Source organism: Oncorhynchus tshawytscha, linkage group LG07 (assembly GCF_018296145.1).
Source record: "Oncorhynchus tshawytscha isolate Ot180627B linkage group LG07, Otsh_v2.0, whole genome shotgun sequence".
Classification (NCBI taxonomy): Eukaryota; Metazoa; Chordata; class Actinopteri; order Salmoniformes; family Salmonidae; genus Oncorhynchus; species Oncorhynchus tshawytscha.
This window is the reverse complement of record NC_056435.1, coordinates 51,044,329-51,066,895: the sequence shown is the minus strand read 5'-3', so window position 1 is coordinate 51,066,895 and position 22,567 is coordinate 51,044,329. Positions and strand designations below refer to the sequence as shown.

At 41.6% G+C, this 22,567-nt stretch overlaps 1 protein-coding gene across 4 annotated transcripts in view; it reads right to left on the bottom strand.

The window, feature by feature from the left end:
• Positions 1–3,675: 3,675 nt before the first annotated feature.
• The window catches only part of tacc1 (transforming, acidic coiled-coil containing protein 1), a 45,827-nt gene continuing 26,935 nt past the window's right edge, over positions 3,676–22,567 (bottom strand). For 3 of the 4 annotated variants that reach the window (XM_042324597.1, XM_042324596.1, XM_042324593.1), the window contains 11 exons: positions 22,141–22,176; positions 16,754–16,814; positions 15,881–16,109; positions 13,172–13,224; positions 12,920–13,060; positions 12,245–12,321; positions 12,058–12,101; positions 11,427–11,593; positions 10,833–10,939; positions 9,313–9,433; positions 3,676–5,584 (listed from right to left, as the gene is read on the bottom strand). In XM_042324597.1, coding sequence (XP_042180531.1) covers positions 5,516–5,584; positions 9,313–9,433; positions 10,833–10,939; positions 11,427–11,593; positions 12,058–12,101; positions 12,245–12,321; positions 12,920–13,060; positions 13,172–13,224; positions 15,881–16,109; positions 16,754–16,814; positions 22,141–22,176 — 1,105 coding nt within the window. In that variant the 3' untranslated portion in view covers positions 3,676–5,515. The remainder of the gene's footprint in view (positions 5,585–9,312; positions 9,434–10,832; positions 10,940–11,426; positions 11,594–12,057; positions 12,102–12,244; positions 12,322–12,919; positions 13,061–13,171; positions 13,225–15,880; positions 16,110–16,753; positions 16,815–22,140; positions 22,177–22,567) is intronic. The other variant, XM_042324594.1, reaches the window with a different exon arrangement.

Sequence of the window (22,567 nt, the reverse complement as noted above, 5' to 3'; positions counted from 1 at the left end):
TATCTTGTCTCATCGCTACAACTCCCGTACGGGCTCGGGAAAGACGAAGGTTGAATGTCATGCGTCCTCCGATACACAACCCAACCAGCCGTACTGCTTCTTAGCACAGCGCGCATCCAACCCGGAAGCCAGCCGCACCAATGTGTCGGAGAGTACACCGTGCACCTGGCAACCTTGGTTAGCACGCACTGCGCCCGGCCCGCCACAGGAGTCGCTGGTGCGCGATGAGACAAGGACATCCCTACCGACCAAGCCCTCCCTAACCCGGATGAAGCCAAGCCAATTGTGCGTCGCCCAACGGATCTCCCGGTCGCGGCGGTTACGACAGAGCCTGGGCACGAACCCAGAGTCTCTGGTGGCACAGCTGGCGCTGCAGTACAGCGCCCTTCACCACTGCGCCACCCGGAAGGCTTCTTTTCTGTATTCTTAATGTTATTCAATTCAGGATTGAAAAAAGTTGCAAGTTTAAATTTGAGTGAGTCTGACCACAAGTCTGAGACTACTATGTTGACACACCAAAAGCGTTTGATGGACCCTTTTTGTCTTCTTCTAAGAAAGTAATCCAAAAGTAATCAGATTGAGTTACTGAGTTTGGGTAATCCAAAAGTTCCATTACTGATTACAATTTTGGACAGGTACACTACCGTTCAAAGGTTTGGGGTCACTTAGAAATGCCCTTGTTTTGCTCAGTTGTGCACCGGGGCCTCCCACTCCTCTTTCTATTCTGGTTAGAGCTAGTTTGCGCTGTTCTGTGAAGGGAGTAGTACACAGGGTTGTACGAGATCTTCAGTTTATTGGCAATTTCTGGCATGGAATAGCCTTTATTTCTCAGAACAAGAATAGACTGACGAGTTTCAGAAGAAAGTCCTTTGTTTCTGGACATTTTGAGCCTGTAATCAAACCCACAAATGCTGATGCTCCAGATACTCAACTAGTCTAAAGAAGGACAGCTTTATTGCTTCTTTAATCAGGGCAACAGTTTTCAGCTGTGCTAACATCATTGCAAAATGGTTTTCTAATGATCAATTAGCCTTTTAAAATTATAAACTTGGATTAGCTAACACAACGTGCCATTGGAACACAGAAGTGATGGTTGCTGATAATGGGTCTCTGTGCGCCTATGTAGATATTCCATAAAAAATCTACAGTTTCCAGCTGCAATAGTCATTTACATCGTTAACAATGTCTACACTGTATTTCTGATCAATTTGATGTTATTTTAATGGACAAAAAGTTGCTCTTCTTTCAAAAACAAGGACCTTTCTAAGTGACCACAAACTTTTGAACGGTTGTGTAACTAGTAACTGTAACTGATTAAATTTAGAAAGTAACTTACCCAACCCTGTGTGCATGTGTGTGCGAGTATGTGTGTGTTTTTGTGTGTACAGCGTAGTCTACAGTTCAATAAATCAATCAATCAAATGTATTGATAAAGCCCTTCTTACATCAGCTGACGTCACAAAGTGCTGTATAGAAACCCAGCCTAAAACCCCAAACAGCAAGCAATTCAGGTGTAGAAGAACATTGTATATGTACAGTTCCGTTGTATATGACATCATCAACATTAGACAGCATCAATTAAAGACTCAAGGTCTGTCTCTGTTGAGTTGAAGCCCAATCCAGCAGGAAAGACCAGATTCACCTTTTCCCAGCTGTGTGTCCATGAAGAGTAACCAGTCTATGTCCCATAGACTATATGTATTCAGAAAGGGAGACGGTTCTACTGAACAAAGGTACGAGAGCTGTATTACACAGGTAGGCCATCCAGAAATAACTTGGTACACATACTGAACACATACTGAACATTTCCAATTTCTACTTTTTATTTAGACTGAATGGCTATAACCTTACAGAGAGTTGTTGTGCTTTTCTGGCCTCGACTCTCAGCTCAAACTCCTCACAAATGAGAGAGCTGAACCTGAGTGACAACAACCTGCAGGATTCAGGAGTAAAGCTGCTCCCTGCTGGACTGGAGAGTCCACACTGTAAATTGGAGACACTAAGGTCAGTATTCATGTATTTTTTAAACAAATTAGTATAGTTCAACGTGTTTATATAGGCCAATGCAAACCTAATATATTTGGTCATGAGAATTGAGCTTCACTGCTCCCAATCTACATAATGATAGAAAAATCCAACCTAAAAAATAATCAGCATCCTTGTCATGTTTCTTATAGGAAGAGGTGTATGAACTCAAATCAATGTACAATAAACCACTCATTTGCTTTTGTAAAATGTTCATTGTGATTGTTCAGCTGACACAAAAAAAAGATAGCTGCCACACTCCCTCTCGAGATTTTAGCACTATGTGTATAAAATAATGTAGTGTTACTGCTGTTACTGTTTAGTATCTATCCTGTTGCCTAGTCACTTTATCCCTACCTACATGTACATAGGTACCTAAATTACTTCGTACCCCTGCACATTGACTCGGTACTGGCACCCCCTGTATAAAGCCAAGTTATTGCTACTCATTGTGTATTTATTCATTGTGTCATTATTTGTATATTTTTCAAATATTTCTCTTTTTTTCTCTCTGCATTGTTGTGAAGGGCCCGTAAGGAAGCATTTCACTGTTAGTCGAATGTGATTTGATATGCTACATGTACAAATCATGATACACTCTCTACAGGCTGCCTGGTCACAGAGGAAGGCTGTGACCAAATCCCTCCCATCTGAGAGAACTGGACCTGAGCTACAACCACCCAGGAGACTCATGATTAAAGCTGATCTCTGTAGGACTGGAGGATGGAAAACTGGAAAAACTCAAGTATGTTGAGGGTTTGTGTCAATCTGTTTTCATGTTACACACAGGTAGACCATGCGTGTGTGTGGAGGCAACTGTGGGAAGCACAACTCATAATAATGTTTGGAATGGAGCGAAAGGAATTTTGTGTGTGTGTGTGTGTGTGTGTGTGTGTGTGTGTGTGTGTGTGTGTGTGTGTGTGCGTGCGCGCGTGCGTGCGTGCGTGCGAGAGAGAGAGAGACTATCATTTGTTTTTATACAGGACAATGACCCAACACACCTCCGGGTTGTGTAAGGGCTATTTCACCAAGAAGGACAGTGATGGAGAGCTGCATCAGATGACCTGGCCTCCACAATCGCCCGACAACCCAATTGAGATTCTTTGGGATGAGCTGGACCGCAGAGTGAAGGAAAAGCAGCCAACAAATGCGCAACATATCTGATAACTCATTCAAAACTGTTGGAAAAGCATTCCAGGTGAAGCTGGTTGAGTTAATGCCAAGAATGTGCTGTCATCAAGGAAAAGGGTGGCTGCTTTGAAGAATCTAAAATATATAATATATTTTGGTTTGTTTAACACTTTTTTGGTTACTACATGATTCCATATGTGTTATTTCATAGTTTTGATGTCTTCACTATTATTCTACAATGCAGGAAAAACCCTTGAATGAGTAGGTGTGTCCAAAACTTTGACTGATACTGTATATATAAAACAATATTTTGTTTTTAATAATCATTTCATACTTCAATGGCATTTTGATGGACGATTCTGAACGTGTTATGACACTGTTGAAGTTCACTATCACTGAGTGTTATTGAAGCAAGACCCAGAAATGATTTGGCATTGAGATAAAAATGGCTCCATTGGACCTTTAAGCTTAAGGCACAATGTCTGCTGTGCAGTGCGCTACATAGTTCACAGTAGAACATTAATCATGATAACCTTTATTCAGGGAATGCCTTCTACACACAATATACAGTATATCAGAAACTATAATAAAATCACTTTTCTGTTACTATGTCCTCTACAAATACTGCCATTAAAATAAAATTATATTATTTTCATACAATATAAAATGTACACATTAAGGCAGCTATAGACATTTAAAAGCAGCTTTAAACAGCCTTTGATTTGGCAAAATAATAACATTTGGCAGTGGATTGTACTGTACTGATGATTATGATGTTGATCCATGAAATATGTACGATAAGTCAAAGACTCCCAAACGATGACCCAGGTAGGACCTCATCTGGGCTTCTCCAACTTCCATGTCCACATACTATATAGGTCCTTGTAGTCCTAAAGGGTAGTTTGGAACTGGCCCTATATATTGTTATAACATTAGGCAAACAGTTGTTATGCTGGGCAACCAGTTAGCTCTTTGATAGCTCTGAGAACATATATCTAAACAAGCATCCACACCTGCATTGAAACAGTTTACAGATCCATCATAATCTCTAATAATGACTGGTATTGAGCCTGGAACACTATCACAGTGATTTTGAGGGGGAACATTTGGCAACCCAAGTATTATGGTGATGATGGAAAACATTTGTCTTGTTTTCCCAAGGCCTAGAGAGAAACTTAACTGTGGCTGCGCTGCAGAGAGCCAATCAATGTGGCCACAGCTCCCTACGCTGTGTCTAGCTAAAATAAAGAAGAAAAAACAACATGGCAGTTTCAACCCATTGAAACTAAAATGATAACAGAGTATGTCATTACTCCACTGATAGATTTGTTAAGCTGTTCATGTAATACTACGTGCTATGATGAGGTCAGAGAATAGTGCTCTTTAGTTATAGGCTACATGGGCTAAGCGGTAAAACACAAGAAAAATTGATTGAGGCCTAAATATTGTCTATATATTGTCCCATGATCAAAAACAAATATGTGATTTATACTAGCATACCCCTAAAAGCATTGCCCTACCTAAAGAATGGGAGCAAACAAACATACAAAACAACAGAAGATCAAACGAGATTAGACAGAAATGTAATATAATCAAAAACAACAACAAACTAGAATAGCAGCAGGATGATTGTGTAAAGTGTAAACCTGTTGAACACAAGTAAATACAGTTGGTGGATCTCTTTTTGTATCAAAAGAATTTCCCTCACACCATATCTGGAACACACGTCTCTGTCTCTTCTGACAACACTGATAATCCATGATGGGGCACACACTTTACAAACACACCGTACACACAGTACGCAACACAACAGGTTACTTGCTACTAGTTCCTTCACATAGTTTCACTTACAATAAGTAGAAATCAACAGAAAGGTCCTTAACCAAATTTATCCAAAAGTTAAGATTTGGCCCTACATGCGCATCAAAGTTGCACATTGAACATGACAAATTGCCACGTCAATACTTAATTGGTTATAATAAAAGATTAACAGCGAAACAGCAATGAGTGTGTATATATATATACAGGTATAGAGTATATATATATATATATATACATACAGGTATACAGTATACAGTATATATATATATATATATATATATATATATATATACTCATTGCTGTTTCGCTGTTAATTTGTTCCAATCTGAAACATTAGGGGTGACTACTGCAGTCACTCGCTATGTGTTTGAGTAATAAAAGCAGAGACGGGTTCAGATCATATAGAAGTGTGTACAGTAATTTTCCAGCTAGCTGCAGTGGGGATGGTTAGGCCTTGGCTGCAATGGAAAGGCAGAGAGGAGAGAAGTTGGTGGAACAGTACATCCAACAACTCCAACGTTTATGATTTCAGGTCTGATCAGTCTGATGTCCCGAGCTTCGCTATTAGTTCGTCACAGATCTTTGTGAGCTCCTCGATTTCTTGATTCTGGGTAGAACAGAAAGATCAGAGAGATTGTTCAATCAAGGTACAAATGTGCAATTCTGCATTGAAACCCTAGATAACTAATTAGATGGCTTAGTTATTATTTTACTATCAGTGATTCTTACCTTCTGATAGAGGGGTTCTCTTGTCATTGGAAGCCACCGATAAGTAACACAATTATTGTATCCAGTTATGTATCCAGTCTTTTACTATAAATGACTTCTACAGTAGGGTTGAAATGTGGGAACCCGGTTACCAAGATTTACCGAAATGCACAAATCCCCTCATTTTTCACGGGATAAATAACTGCGAGAAACCGGTCAATTATAATAAATTATTTATATGAATAGCATGACATGGAATGTAACTGTTAAATTATATCAATGTCTAAATCTGTATTCTCTATGGCCTCTGTGGTCACTGCATGACGAATCATAAAAACTCAGGCTTGGGACCGACAGCCCATCTCAGTTTGTAGAACTGTCATCTCATTATGATAACTTGTTTTATTGTGACAGGTAGACCTACATTTGATGCAGCATAGCATATGCTACAGTAATATAAATACCGAATGTGCATCTAATTTACACATCTCCATCTGGCTTTCGGGGATCAACTTATTTTTTAATTGTAAAGATGTTTTAGTTTTTTATTGCAACTGCAAGGTTTTAAAACACTCCTATATTGTTGCTTTAAATCAGTGGACGAGCAAGCACTCTCGCAGATTGTCTCTCTCTTCATCAATTCTGAAAGTATTCAGACCCCTTGACTTTTTCCACATTTTGTTACGTTAGAGACTTATTCTAAAATTGATTAAATACAAATTGTCCTTATCAATCTAAACACAATAACCCATAATGACAAAGGGAAACAGATTTTTAGACATGTTAGCAAATTTATGAAGAAAAAAAATATATATATATATACAGTGCCTTGCGAAAGTATTCGGCCCCCTTGAACTTTGCGAACTTTTGCCACATTTCAGGCTTCAAACATAAAGATATAAAACTGTATTTTTTTGTGAAGAATCAACAACAAGTGGGACACAATCATGAAGTGGAACGACATTTATTGGATATTTCAAACTTTTTTAACAAATCAAAAGCTGAAAAATTGGGCGTGCAAAATTACACATGATTGTGTCCCACTTGTTGTTGATTCTTCACAAAAAAATACAGTTTTATATCTTTATGTTTGAAGCCTGAAATGTGGCAAAAGGTCGCAAAGTTCAAGGGTGCCGAATACTTTCGCAAGGCACTGTATATATATATATGTAACAGTATAGCTTCCGTCCCTCTAGTTAGCGCGCGCTAACTAGCTAGCCATTTCACTTCGGTTACACCCGCCTCATCTCGGGAGTTGATAGGCTTGAAGTCATAAACAGCGCAATGCTTGACGCACAACGAAGAGCTGCTGGCAAAACGCACGAAAGTGCTGTTTGTAATGAATGTTTACGAGCCTGCATCTGCCTACCACCGCTCAGTCAGATACTTAGATACTTGTATGCTCAGTCAGATTATATGCAAAGCAGGACACGCTAGATACCACTTCAGTTTGCTTACCGCCCCAACAGATCCACAGACGATACATTCGCCATCACACTGCATCTGGACAAGAGGAATATCTATGTAAGAATGCTGTTCATTGACTATAGCTCAGCGTTCAACACCATAGTACCCTCCAAGCTCATCAATAAGCTTGAGGCCCTGGGTCTGAACCCCGCCCTGTGCAACTGGGTCCTGGACTTCCTGACGGGCCGCCCCCAGGTGGTGAAGGTAGGAAACAACACCTCTACTTTGCTGATCCTCAACACTCGGGTCCCACAATGATGTGTGCTCAGCCCCCTCCTGTACTCCCTGTTCACCCATGACTGCATGGCCATGCACACCTCCAACTCAATCATCAAGTTTGCAGTCAACACAACAGTAGTAGGCCTGATTACCAACAATGACGACAGCCTACAGGGAGGAGGTGAGGGCCCTGGGAGTGTGGTGCCAGGAAAATAACCTCTCACCCAATGTCAACAAAACAAAGGAGATGATCATAGACTTCAGGAAACAGCAGAGGGGGCACCCCCCTATCCACATCGAAGGGACCGCAGTGGAGAAGGTGAAAAGCTTCAAGTTCCTCAGCGTACACATCACAAGCAAACTGAAATGATCCACCCACACAGACAGTGTGGTGAAGAAGGTGCAACAGCACCTCTTCAACCTCAGAAGGCTGAAGAAATTTGGCTTGGCACCTAAAACACTCACAAACTTTTAGAGACGCACAATTGAGAGCATGTATCACCGCAGGCTGTATCACCACCTGGTACGGCAACTGCCTCGCTTGCAACCGCAAGGCTCTCCAGAGGGTGGTGCGGTCTGCCCAACGCATCATCGGGGGCAAAGTACCTGCCCTCCAGGACACTTACAGCACCCGATGTCACAGAAAGGCCAAAAAGATCATCAAGGACAACAACCACCCGAGCCACTGTCTGTTCACCCCGCTATCATCCAGAAGGCGAGGTCAGTACAGGTGCATCAAAGCTGGGACTGAGAGACTGATATACAGCTTCTATCTCGAGGCCATCAGACTTCTAAATAGTAATCACTAGCACATTAGAGGCTGCTGCCCTATACATAGAATTTAAATCACTGGCCACTTTAATAATTGGAACACTAGTCACTTTAATAATGTTTATATATTTTGCGTTACTCATTTCATATGTATATACTCTATCTTAGTCTATGCTGCTCTGACATTGCTCTTCCAAATATTTATACATTCTTAATTCCATTCCTTTACTTTAGATTGTGTGTTGTTAGATATTACTGCACTGTTGGAGCTAGAAACACAAGCATTTCGCTACACCTGCCATAACATCTGCTAAAACACTGTATGTGACAAACAAAACAAGACTCTTCCTCGAGCTGGCAGCCAGTAGCTTGTAGCTTCATACCCAAGAACACTCGAGGCTGTAATCTCTGCCAAAGGTGCTTCAACAAAGTACTGAGTAAAGGATCTGAATACTTATGTAAATGTGATATTTCAGTTTTTATTTGAATAAATTTGCTAAAATGTCTAAACCTATTTTGGTTTTGTCATAATGGGGTATTGTATGTAGATTGAGGGGGGGGGGGATATTGAATCAATTTTAGAATAAGGCTGTAACATAACACTGTGGAAAAAGTCAAGGGGTCTGAATACTTTCCGAATGCACTGTATAAGCCTATATATAGATGTCCTAGTCTACCTTTTTCAGGTAATCATTTCAATGCCGTATTAGCCTTATATTTACATAATGAGAGGTTATGCATAATAAGCTTCTAATTTATAACCTCTGTCTCTTGCGCAATAAGCACGCACCTGTGCTCCGCTGGCTTCTCGCTGTAAAAAGAAAAAAGGCTCCTTAGCGCTTGGAGTCCTATGCAGGAAAAGCTAGAGTAGAATAGCTTGCTGGGCATTTTTTGTTGCATTTCTTACACCACTTTTAATAATGTAGGGCTCATAAATGTATTTAGTCAGGCTCAGGTTGCATCAGGTTTGAATTTGGATCAAAGCTCTAATCACATCCAGACATAAACCTATTTATATGATTTATAATCCTTTTGAATGACACCTGCGGTTTTGGCGGGAAATACCAGTTTACCTGGGAGGAAAGTGATTTATTCTCAGGATGTATTCAATCTGATTCTAAAGATATATTTCCACCAAGTGGAGTAAGTCAAGTAAATGTTGTCAAGTACCTTCTGGTGGAGGGCTCTCTCCAAGGAGTCCACCTTCATCTGCTCTTTCCTCAGGCTGGCATGAAGAGCCACACTCTCTGAGTCGGCCTTGGAGCGCACCTGGGCTATGTCTTCATTAGCCCTGCAACACAGCAGAGAGGTAAACGTTAGAGAAAGAAAATAATGAAAAATAAAAGACCTCCAAAGGAAGATCTCTTCCCTCCACTGTGTACTGTACCCAATGAGCAATAGGCTAGATGATAGGAATATACACAACATGACCAGAAGTATGTGGACACCTGCTAGTCGAACATCTCATTCCAAAATCATGGGCATTAATATGGAGTTGGTCCCCCCTTTGTTATAACAGCCTTACTCTTCAGGGAAGGCTTTCCACTAGATGTTGGAACATTGATGAAGGGACTTGCTTCCATTCAGCCACAAGAGCATTAGTGAGGTCAGGCACTGATGTTGGGCGATTAGGCCTGGCTCGCAGTTGGCGTACAAATTAATCCCAGAGGTGTTTGATGGGGTTGAGGTCAGGGCTCTGTGCAGGCCGTCAAGTTCTTCCACACCGATCTCGACAAATCATTTCTGTATACACCTCGCTTTGTGCATGGGGGCATTGTCATACTGAAACAGAAATGGGCCTTCCCCAAACTGTTGCCACTAAGTTGGAAGCACAGAATGTCATTGTATGCTGTAATGTTAAGATTTCCCTTCACTGGAACTAAGGAGCCTAGCCCAAACCATGAAAAACAGCCACATACCATTATTCCTCCTCCACCAAACTTTACAGTTGGCACTATGCCTTGGGACAGGTAGGGTTATCCTGGCATCCGCCAAACCACAATTCGGCCATCCGACTGCCAGATGGTGAAGCATGATTCATTACTCCAGAGAACACGTTTCCACTGCTCCAGAGTCCAATGGCGGTGAGCTTTACACCACTCCAGCCGTTGCTTGGCATTGCACATGGTGATCTTAGGCTTATGTGTGGCTGTTCGGCCATGGAAACCCATTTCATGAAGCTCCCGACGAACAACTCTTGTGCTGACATTGCTTCCAGAGGCAGTTTGGAACTCGATAATGAGTGTTGCAATAGGGGACAGACAATGTTTACGTGCTTCAGAACTCTGCGGTCCAATTCTGCGAGCTTGTGTGGCTACCACTTCGCGGCAGAGTCGTTGTTGCTCCTAGATGTTTCCACTTCACAATAACAGCATTTACAGTTGACTGGGGTAACTCTAGTAGGGCAGAAATTTGACAAACTGACTTGTTGACGGTGCCAAGTTGAAAGTCACTGAACTCTTCAGTAAGGCCATTCTACTGCCAATGTTTGTTCATGGAGATTGCATGGCTGTGTACTCGATTTTATACACCTGTCAGCAACGGGTGTGGCAGAAATAGTCGAATCCACTAATTTGAAGGGGTGTCCACATACTTTTGTATATATAATGTATTTAAGATTATAAACAATCTCTTTGGGTAAAATAAATCGAAATTATATTAAACTAAAAAGTTTATGTGTCTATCTTTACTTGACTAGTTTTTCCTCAGCATGGATCTTGAGTGTGTGGTATCTCTGCTCCTCCTGTCTGACGCGGACCAGATACTCTTGGGCACACTTCTTCAGCACCTCTTCATTCTAGATACACACACAGACAGATCTGAAATTTAATTCAACCGAATGTATTGTTTTGGCAGGTTGGTATTTCTCCATTACAAGTAGTGATAATGAAAGGTCAGATAAAGAAGAATCAAAACATGAAGTAAAACACAGAATACAACATGGGCAGACAAAGGTTTACTTCAACTCAACAGTCTTTGAAGTACAGTGAGAGAACCTTGCTAGTGTAACGTTAACACAAGTCACGCATAAGCGGCTGGTAGGAGGAGCTATAGCAGGATGGGCTCATTGTAATGGCTGGAATGGTATACATGAAACAGTATCAAACATATGGAAATGATGTTTAACTCAGTCCCATTTACTCCATTCCAGCCATTACAATGGGCCTGTCTGCCTATACCTCCTCTCACCAGCCTCCACTGGTATCACGCACACCTTCTTAAACCTTCTCTCTAGTCTCATGTTAACATATACCTTCCTAAACATTTGCTCTAGTCTCACATACCTTCTTAAAGCCTTCCAGGATGGTCTTCATGTTCTCGTAACGTCTAAAGAGGTCCGAGAGTGAGCGCTCCACAGAGTTGAGGTCGGCCAGGGCCTGGTCCCGCTCCAGAGTCACCTGCTGGACACGCTTCTGGGAGCCCAGGACACTCCTCTTGTGCTGCTCATCCTCTGCAAAGTTTACAGGTCAACGGTCACTAAGTTGAGATACGTCCAAACAAGGACTAAGGGTACAAGAGTGTCTCAATAGCCTAAATAGGCTTGCTATCATCGTCTAGTTCCATGAATTTGCGCTGATGTTTAAAAAAATGAGAATTCAATCAAATTATAACAAAAAGGGAATACAAAGATAATTGTTAATTTGTCAATACATTCATTTCCATTTCCTGATGAATAAATGTGCAACATTTTCTAAAAACATGTTTTCACTTTGTTATTATGAGGTATTGTGTGTAGCAGGGGAGGAAAAAAAAATATTTGATCCATTTTGAAATCAGGCTGGAACAACAAAATGTGGAATAAGTCTAGGGGTATGAATAAGCTGAAAGTCATAAGCTGGTAGGTATCAACTATATTGCTTTCACCAATCCTGTGATTTCATATCAGTGCCGATAATGAACTCTTCAAGAACTTACCAATCATCTGTGCAACTGTTTTCTCGTACTCCACCACTATTTTCCTACAAGAGATGAATTAACAGGAGGAGAGATATAAATACAAAGAAAAATGTTTATTTTCAGTCTAAAAGCTTTCTTGTGAGTTTTCCTGTGATATATGATTCACTTTGAATTATGTCGAACTAAAACAAGTGCCATATAATACCTCATCTCTAACACCTCCATATGACTGTCTTCATACTTTCTCTTCCACTCGTTGGCCTCTATCTCTTTAGTGATTATCTGTTGGGGAGAAAACACTATGCTTAACATAGGCTTGCCAGGCATCCAGTTGCTTGCTACAGATGTAGGATCTTAATTTGAGCTGGTTTCTACAGCAGGAAAATAATCCTGCAGCAACAGGAAATGTCAATTATTATATTGATCATAATTAATGGACATGTAAGGGGTTGTTTTTTCTTAAAGGGAAAATCAAGTCTGAAATTTCAAAGTGAAAATTACAAACTTCAGAAACCTTTTTAAATCTAAAATACAGTTTTCCTTTAACAGGTTGATAAAAATGAAGATCTTACATTAGTACTTGTTGAAAGTTTAAGTATGTTTACTATGGTATAATAGAAGTACTGCAGTCAGTGTGCAGTACTACAGTGACAGTCAGCAATCAGGGAACTGGGCCTTTAGCTCAGAGGGCTAGCTCTTAGTGCAACCTAGGTTGTGTTCTTTAGGGCAGGCAATGGGAAACAAAAATTATAATTTCTAATTAGATATATCCAGATAGTCCCTCCCTATTTCAATCTGTTTTCTTCAATTTGGTGCCTAATGAACATGACCCAGATATTTTCAGTTTGGTATAATAACCACTATTGGTCAGTTACTATACCTCCTCTCTGATCAAGGTGAGCACCGCTGCTTTGTCCATCTCATTTAGCGATATGGTATCCATGGAGGAGGGACTACCTTTGTCATCGTGTCCCTTGCAGCCAATCAACTTTGGCCTTGGGGTGATTGACAGCTCTTCACTCTGTAGACACCAAGGACAAAACATGTCAATCTGTGCTCTAATGCAAACTGTCTTCTATTGAAAAAGCATAACAAATCTTAGAGACAAATCAAAAGATCTAAGCCTACTTACTGAAATGCAAATGTCCTTTTCCTTCATATTGTGTGTTATCCTCGCCTGTGGCCCTGAGAGGAAGACAATAATACATGAATAAGTATTATGGGGATCAGAGTATGTGAGCAGAGCGGAGCTGGAGCTAAATATTTTCATAAAGAAAGTGATAAAACACTCAGGTCCTAAATCAAGGTGACTTACAAAGATGAGGACCAAGAGCAAGAGAGGGAGTGCGGTGATGTAGTGTCAACAAAGAAAGAATCATTGTGGAATCTGGAAAGACACTTATCCCAACAGCATGATGGTGTACATGCTACGTGCACATGCTAACAGAAAGGAACTAGGTGGGTAGATAACTAAGTGTGTCATTGTAGCAAAATATTTACAGTGCCTTTGGAAAGACCCCTTGTCACGCCCTGACCGTAGAGATCCTTTATTCTCTATTTTGGTTAGGTCGGGGTGTGACTAGGGTGGGCATTCTAGTTTTTTTGTTTCTAGGTTGGCTTGGTATGGTTCCCATTCAGAGGCAGCTGTCTATCGTTGTCTCTGATCAGGGATCATATTTAGGCAGCTTTTTCCCACCTGTTTGTTGTGGGATCTTGTTTGTGTATAGTTGCCTTGAGCACTGCATAGCTTCACATTCATTTTGTTCTTTATTGTTTTTTGCCGGTTCGCGTAATAAAGATTTATTTTTTATTTATTTTAATTTCACCTTTATTTAACCAGGTAGGCAAGTTGAGAACAAGTTCTCATTTACAATTGCGACCTGGCCAAGATAAAGCAAAGCAGTTCGACACATACAACAACGCAGAGGTACACATGGAGTAAAACAAACGTACAGTCAATAATACAGTATAAACAAGTCTATATACGATGTGAGCAAATGAGGTGAGATAAGGGAGGTAAAGGCAAAAAAAGGCCATGGTGGCAAAGTAAATACAATATAGCAAGTAAAACACTGGAATGGTAGATTTGCAGTGGAAGAATGTGCAAAGTAGAAATAAAAATAATGGGGTGCAAAGGAGCAAAATAAATAAATAATTATATTAAATACAGTAGGGAAAGAGGTAGTTGTTTGGGCTAAATTATAGGTGGGCTATGTACAGGTGCAGTAATCTGTCAGCTGCTCTGACAGTTGGTGCTTAAAGCTAGTGAGGGAGATAAGTGTTTCCAGTTTCAGAGATTTTTGTAGTTCGTTCCAGTCATTGGCAGCAGAGAACTGGAAGGAGAGGCGGCCAAAGAAAGAATTGGTTTTGGGGGTGACTAGAGAGATATACCTGCTGGAGCGTGTGCTACAGGTGGGAGATGCTATGGTGACCAGCGAGCTGAGATAAGGGGGGACTTTACCTAGCAGGGTCTTGTAGATGACATGGAGCCAGTGGGTTTGGCGATGAGTATGAAGCGAGGGCCAGCCAACGAGAGCGTACAGGTCGCAATGGTGGGTAGTATATGGGGCTTTGGTGACAAAACGGATTGCACTGTGATAGACTGCATCCAATTTGTTGAGTAGGGTATTGGAGGCTATTTTGTAAATGACATCGCCGAAGTCGAGGATTGGTAGGATGGTCAGTTTTACAAGGGTATGTTTGGCAGCATGAGTGAAGGATGCTTTGTTGCGACATAGGAAGCCAATTCTAGATTTAACTTTGGATTGGAGATGATGATGAAGATGATGAACCCAAAGCACGCTGCATTTTGGTCCGATTCTTACAACAACAGACACCCCTTGATTTTTTCCACATTTTGTTATGTTACAGCCTTGTTCTAAAATTGATTAAATAAAAAAATATCCTCAGCAATCTACACACAATACCCCATAATGACAAAGCGAAAACAGGTTTTTAGAAATGTTTGCAAATGGATTAAAAATTTAAAAAATGAAATACCTTATTTACCTAAGTATTCAGACCCTGAAAAAAATTAAAACTCTGCGTCTCTGTCCAGCCTGGCAAGAGTGGCCAAAAAGGTGTTTCGCATGACCAGTGGCTACAAGTTTGGAGAGGATATTATAAGCTGCTGACCGGCTGATAATATAAGCAATTAATCTAAAAATTAATTCAAGGCACTAATAAGTCCTTTTTCTGTCTGTCTGCTGACCTATTTAGTGTTTATATGCTGTTTAATATGACATGTAGCCTATTTAAAATGATGTTCGCTTCTTACATTCACCTTTTCATGTTTATTATAATACTTTTCATTCAAATCCATATGGTTTGGGTTCAAAACTTAAAAACCAATTGGTAGGTCCAGGCAGTCACAATAATAGATGGGTGTTGATTCAATTGTGATTTTAATGAATGGAGCGAATTTGGAGCTTTTTTTTTCTCCCTGTGAGCACTGAGCGGTTTTTAGCAGTGCTGTATGAAAGGACATGGAGCGCCTGAACGGTGATTCCATGAGCAATGAGCGGGATTTCCAACCGCTCAACTCCCATTAACATGCTCTGATGGGGATGGAGATGGAAAAGTCATTTACTCAACTTCTGATTTTCAATGGCCAATAGATGGCAGTAAAAACTATTATGGGACTACAATCCCAGAGGCTCTCCAGAAACTGCTTTTCTGCTGTCTGTAGTCAAGTGTAATCTAATGGATTGTCTAAAACTGCTGGCAATAAGTTTTGTTTTTTGTTTTCTAGCCCCTTTAGACTTTTAAACAGAGTCCCTTTGACTATGTCTTGGTCATTGAATAAATCTAAAGAACGTCCTGAGAGCCAAACCAAACTTACCATCCAGCATTGCCTGGCTTTTGACATTGTCTGTGATGGCCAGGCCTTTGGTTGGGCCTTTAGCTGGGCCTTTGGCACACACTGAGTCTTCTTCCTCCTCCACCTCCACCCCGGCCTCCTCCTTGGCTTTCTGGCCCATGATTTCACTACAAGCCAGCTTTTCCTCATCGGTGGCATGGCGAACGCGGCGGGGCATTTCTTGGACCTGTGACACAACCACATCCTCTTCCTGTAAACAAGAGAATGGAGTGTCAGCATACCGTCAGCCTACAGTCAGATAGAACACCCGTGGTGTATTTACTATATTGAATTGAATGTATTCCATCTGGTAAACTGGGATGGGAACCACGGGATGGGAACTACTGAGCCACACTGTAAAATCTGCATAGAGAGTCCACCAACAAAAATGTAAACAATGCCATAATATTGCACAGTGGATTCCATAAGCATTTTAACATGCAAATAGCACTTGATTTCTACAATATTTTTGTTTTGTTTCTCAAAGTAGTAGATTAGGTGGTTCACTTGAGGTAGTTTAATAGTCAATTGGAGTGTTATGGGATGCGATAAAACATGATGGCACATGGCATCTACAGACTGATAAACACGTGCTGAGTGATGAGTCATGCACCTGTCAACACGCCAGGGCTGTACGGCAGTGCTATGGACACAATGATGAGAGTGTGAGAAAGGGATGCACTTGTCAGCATGAAAGAAAGAAGCTGTGTGTGTGTGTGTGTGTGTGTGTGTGTGTTTGTGTGTGTAGGTGAGGTAACCTACTGAGTAATAGACATTGCAGTGCCACTGTAGCAAGGTTATATTCAACTGATATTGCACAAGCACTTACGCACACGCACGCACACACACACACACCTGATTGCAGATATTCAGGACCAGGGACTGGTTTTCATACTTCTTGACCTTACACGAATTCCTAGAGGAACACCGGAAGAGGATTTGTAAATACAGAATATACAGTAGCATTGGTTATTAGGACACTGAACATGTAATTGTTCGGGACATGTATCTAATAAACTGTACATTTTATTTTAACATTTTTATTTCACCTTTATTTAACCAGGTAGGCTAGTTGAGAACAAGTTCTCATTTACAAATGCGACCTGGCCAAGATAAAGCAAAGCAGTGCGACACAAACAACAACACAGAGTTACACATGGAGTAAACAAACATACAGTCAAAAATACAATAAAATAAATCTATATACAAAGTGTGCAAATGAGGTAGGATAATGGTTGTAAAGGCAATAAATAGGCCATAGCGGTGAAATCATTACAAATATAACAATTAAACACTGGCGTGATAGATGTGCAGAAGATGAGTGTGCAAATAGAGATACTGTGGTGCAAAGGAGCAAAATAAATTAAATAAATAACAGTATGGGGATGAGGCAGTTAGATGGGCTATTTACAGATGAGCTATGTACAGATGCAGTGATGTGTGACCTGCTCTGACAGCTGGTGCTTAAAGCTAGTGAGGGAGATATGAGTCTCCAGCTTCAGTGATTTTTGCAGTTTGTTCTAGTCATTGGCAGCAGAGAACTGGAAGGAAAGGCGGCCGAAGGAGGAATTGGCTTTGGGGGTGCCCAGTGAAATATACCTGCTGGAGCGCGTGCTACAGGTGTGTGCTGCTATGGTGACCAGTGAGCTGAGATAAGGCGGGGCTTTACCTAGTAAAGACTTATAGATGACCTGGCGCCAGTGGGTTTGGCGACGAATATGAAGCGAGTGTCAGCCAACGAGAGCATACAGGTCGCAGTGGTGGGTAGTATATGGGCCTTTGGTGACAAAACGGATGGCACTGTGATAGACTGCATGCAATTTGCTGAGTAGAGTGCTGGAGGCTATTTTGTAAATGACATCGCCGAAGTCAAGGATTGGTAGGATAGTCAGTTTTATGAGGGTATGTTGGCAGCATGAGTGAAGGAGGCTTTGTTGCGAAATAGGAAGCCGATTCTAGATTTAATTGTGGATTGGAGATGATTAATGTGAGTCTGGAAGGAGAGTTTACAGTCTAACCAGAGACCTAGGTATTTGTAGTTGTCCACATATAGTTGTGCACATATTCTAAGTCAGAAACGTCCAGAGTAGTGATGCTGGACAGGCAGGCAGGTGTGGGCAGCGATCGGTTGAAGAGCATGCATGTAGTTTTACTTTAATTTAAGATCAGTTGGAGGCCACGGAAGGAGAGTTGTATGGCATTGAAGCTTGTCTGGAAGTTAGTTAGCACAGTGTCCAAAGATGGGCCAGAAGTATACAGAATGGTGTCGTCTGTGTAGAGGTGGATCAGAGAATCACCAGTAGCAACAGCGACATCATTGATGTATACAGAGAAGAGAGTCGGCCCAAGGATTGAACCCTGTGGCATCCTCATAGAGATTGTCAGACAACAGGCCCTCCGATTTAACACACTGAACTCTGACTGAGAAGTAGTTGGTGAACCAGGCGAGGCAGTCATTTGAGAAACCAAGGCTGTTGAGTCTGCCAATAAGAATGCTGTGATTGACAGAGTCGAAAGCCTTGGCCAGGTCGATGAATACAGCTGCACAGTATTGTCTCTTATCGATGGCAGTTATGATATCGTTTAGGACCTTGAGCATGGCTGAGGTGCACCCATGACCAGCTCGGAACCCAGATTGCATAGCGGAGAAGGTACGGTGGGATTCGAAATGGTCGGTGATCTGTTTGTTAACTTGGCTTTCGAAGACCTTAGAAAGGCAGGGTAGGAAATATATAGGTCTGTAGCAGTTTGGGTCTAGAGTGTCTCCCCTTTGAAGAGGGGATGACCGCGGCAGCTTTCCAATCTTTGGGGATCTCAGACTATACGAAAGAGAGGTTGAACAGGCTAGTAATAGGGGTTGCAACAATTGCGGTGGATAATTTTAGAAAGAGAGGGTCCAGATTGTCTAGCCTGGCTGATTTGTAGGGGTCCAGATTTTGCAGCTCTTTCTGAATATCCGCTATATGGATTTGGGTGAAGGAGAAATGGGGGGATGCTTGGGCAAGCTGCTGTGGGGGGCGCAGGGCTGTTGACCGGGGTAGGGGTACCCAGGTGGAAAGCATGGCCAGCTGTAGAAAAATGCTCAATTATCGTGGATTTATCGGTGTTCACAGTGTTTCCTAGCCTCAGTGCAGTGGGCAGCTGGAAGAAGGTGCTCTTATTCTCCATGGACTTTACAGTGTCCCAGAACCTTTTGGAGTTTGTGCTACAGGATGCAAATTTCTGTTTGAAAAAGCTAGCCTTTGCTTTCCTAACTGCCTGTGTATATTGGTTCCTAACTTCCCTGAAAACTTGCATATCGCAGGGGCTTTTCGATGCTAATGCAGTACGCCACAGGATGTTTTTGTACTGGTCAAGTGCAGTCAGGTCTGGAGTGAACCAAGGGCTATATCTGTTCCTGGTTCTAAATTTTTTTTGAATGGGGCGTGCTTATTTAAGATGGTGAGGAAAGCCCTTTTAAAGAATAACCAGGCATTCTCTACTGACGGAATGAGGTCAATATCCTTCCAGGATACCTGGGCCAGGTCGATTAGAAAGGCCTGCTCGCTGAAGTGTTTTAGGAAGCATTTTAACAGTGATGAGGGGAGGTCATTTGACCGCAGACCCACTACAGACGCAGGCAATGAAGCAGTGATCGCTGAGATCCTGGTTGAAGACAGAAGAGGTGTATTTGGAGGGCAGATTGGTTAGGATGATATCTATGAGGGTGCCCGTGTTTACGGATTTGGGGTTGTACCTGGTAGGTTCATTGATAATTTGTGTGAGATTGAGGGCATCAAGCTTAGATTGTAGGATGGTCGGGGTGTTAAGCTGTGAATGGAATTTATATGTTAAAATGAATGATTAGAATATTCCACCCTGAAACTATATAAGTGTATGAAATGTATTAGAATCATCAATGAAATACATTTGAATCATGGTGGTCTATAGCAAGTGGCAACGGTGAGAGACTTGTTTCTGGAAAGGTGGATTTATAAAAGTAGAAGCTCAAATTGTTTGGGTACAGACCTGGATAGTAAGACAGAACTCTGCAGGCTATCTCTGCAATAGATTGCAACTGCGCCCCCTTTGGCACTTCTATCTTGTCGGAAAATGTTATAATTAGGGATGGAAATGTCTGGGTTTTTGATGGTCTTCCTAAGCCAGGATTCAGACACGGCTAGGACATCCGGGTTGGCAGAGTGTGCTCAGGCAGTGAATAAAACAAACTTAGGGAGGAGGCTTCTAATGTTAACGTATATGAAACCAAGGCTTTTACGGTTACAGAAGTCAACAAATGAGAGCATCTGGGGAGTGGGAGTGGAGCTAGGCACTGCAGGGCCTGGATTAACCTCTACATCATCAGAGGAACAGAGGAGGAGTAGGATAAGGGTACAGCTAAAGGCTATAAGAACTGGTCGTCTAGTACGTTCGGAACAGAGAGTAAAAGAATCAGGTTTCTGGGCATGGTAGAATATACTCAAGGTATAATGTACAGACAAAGGTATGGTAGGATGTTAATACAGTTGAGGTAAACCTTTGCATTGAGTGACGATGAGAGAGATATTGTCTCTAGAAACATCATTTAAACCAGGTGAGGTGACCGCATGTGTGGGAGGTGGAACTAAAGGGTTATCTAGGGCGTATTGAGCAGGGCTAGAGGCTCTACAGTGAAATAATGCAATAATTACTAACCAAAACAGCAATGGACATGGCATATTGACATTAGGGAGAGGCATGCGTAGCCGAGTGATCATAGGGGTCCAGTGAGTGGCTCAGGCGGGCCGGAGACACGTCGATTCAGGCAGCTAGCGGGCCGGGGCTAGCTAGCAGAAGGGCCTTAGAGGGACGTCGTGACGGAAGAAGTCAGTAGTAGCCCCCTCGTGCGGTAACGTCAGCAGACCAGTCTTCGTGGATCAGCAGAGATCTGTGTGGTGAAAGGGTCCAGGCCAATTGGCAAGATAGGTATAGTGGCCAAAGAATTTGTCTGATGGGCCTCTTAAGCTAACAGTCCGAAATGCTCTAGACAGCTAGCGGGCTGCGGATAGCAGGCTAGCAGATGGTTGATACACACTATTCTCCCATTGGTCTAATCAGTATTACACAGCACTGTCATGACGTTGCCCTCTTTGGGTACAGCATCCCCTTCTCCCTGTCTCCTACACCCAGGCTGCTGTGGTCAGAGAGAGGTCGTAAATTCCTGGAGGAGATTATATCCTCATGGCCACAGTATAGAGACAGAGTGAATTTTCCTAGAGAACCGCCAAAACAACTATTCTATAAAGACATGAATGAATGTCACTTTGAACTATCCATTCGAACCATGAGAGAGAGTGAGAGAAAGAGAGAGAGAGAGAGAGAGAGAGAGAAACAAACTTTTCAACAGACACACCGACGACACATTGAGCGTAAATACAGTGTATATATATTGATTGCAATTGTTCCCGAATGAGTGAGAGTTCATGTGCAAAGGATTAGCATTTCAATTGTTATAATTATCAACTGTCTTATCTCAGTCGACCCCCACTTCCCTTTTGTACAACAAGCCGCCATGCAGGTTTAGCCCACTAGGGCATATTCCCCTATCATTTATTGTAACCATATTAATTTTGTTTGTTTGTGTGTGCACTTCTGTGATTGTTTAGTTATTTAATAAATAAATGATTTAAGACAATTGATGTATGGATGACTCATAGTGAAGACTGGGTTCGTGCAGATAACCAACAATTTACGACGTTTGGAATGAGACTAACGTGAGGTAAAATAATTAATTAATTAATCAAGAAGACTAATTGATCAGATATTAAAATATATCTGAAAAGTTGTATTAGGAAAATTATAACTTTGTAATCTGAATATTTTCCTTGGTGCCCCAACTTCCTAGTTAATTACATTTGCCTGATTAGTTCATCACGAAATGCAAATTACAGAGAATCTTTGATTAAAACTAAAAGTCTTAATGTAATGATAGTAAAGACACGACAGCACTATGCAAAATCCTATGCAGATAGAAATCTGTTATTTAACTCTGCAAAGACTCACAAGGCAACCATTAAGGAAATAGCCTACTAGCTGATGAAGGCATGTTTTTTAAGGGGGAAGGTTCACGTGCCAACATGCAGGAGTGCAGGACACTAAAAGCTCCTTCACTGAGCTCTCATCATAACAACACATGCAATAGGACTGAAAGCAAAGATGGCAGACCAACCCAGAGAGCGAGAGAGAGAGAGAGAATGAGTGAGGAAAGAGGAAGTACTACTTACAACAGAAAACAGAGAAACTTCACTTGTTCAGTGGTCCTGAGGCGAATGAACACAAGGTGGGAGGAGAAGCAGAGAAAAGGTGCACGATAGACAGACAGTGGCGGTTGGTTGGTAGGGTTGGCGGGAGAAGGTCGATAGGGAGTACAGCAGGAAAATGAAAGATGAGGGAGAGAGAGAAGGAGGAATGAGTAGTGATGTACTGCTCAGCATTATGAGATTTCTAGGAGTTGGTTTGGCAGCAGGCTTCTGACACAAACATTATGATGCCAGTGGCCTTGCAAATGGCAAAAAGATATTTACCAGCCTAATGTGAGAACCATGAAGCCAAGTTTGGTATCACATAGGCCATTGAGCAATATCGAACATGTTTACTCACTTTCTGACAGTATTGTTTTATCAAATACACATTGCCAAGAGTTTTTAGAAG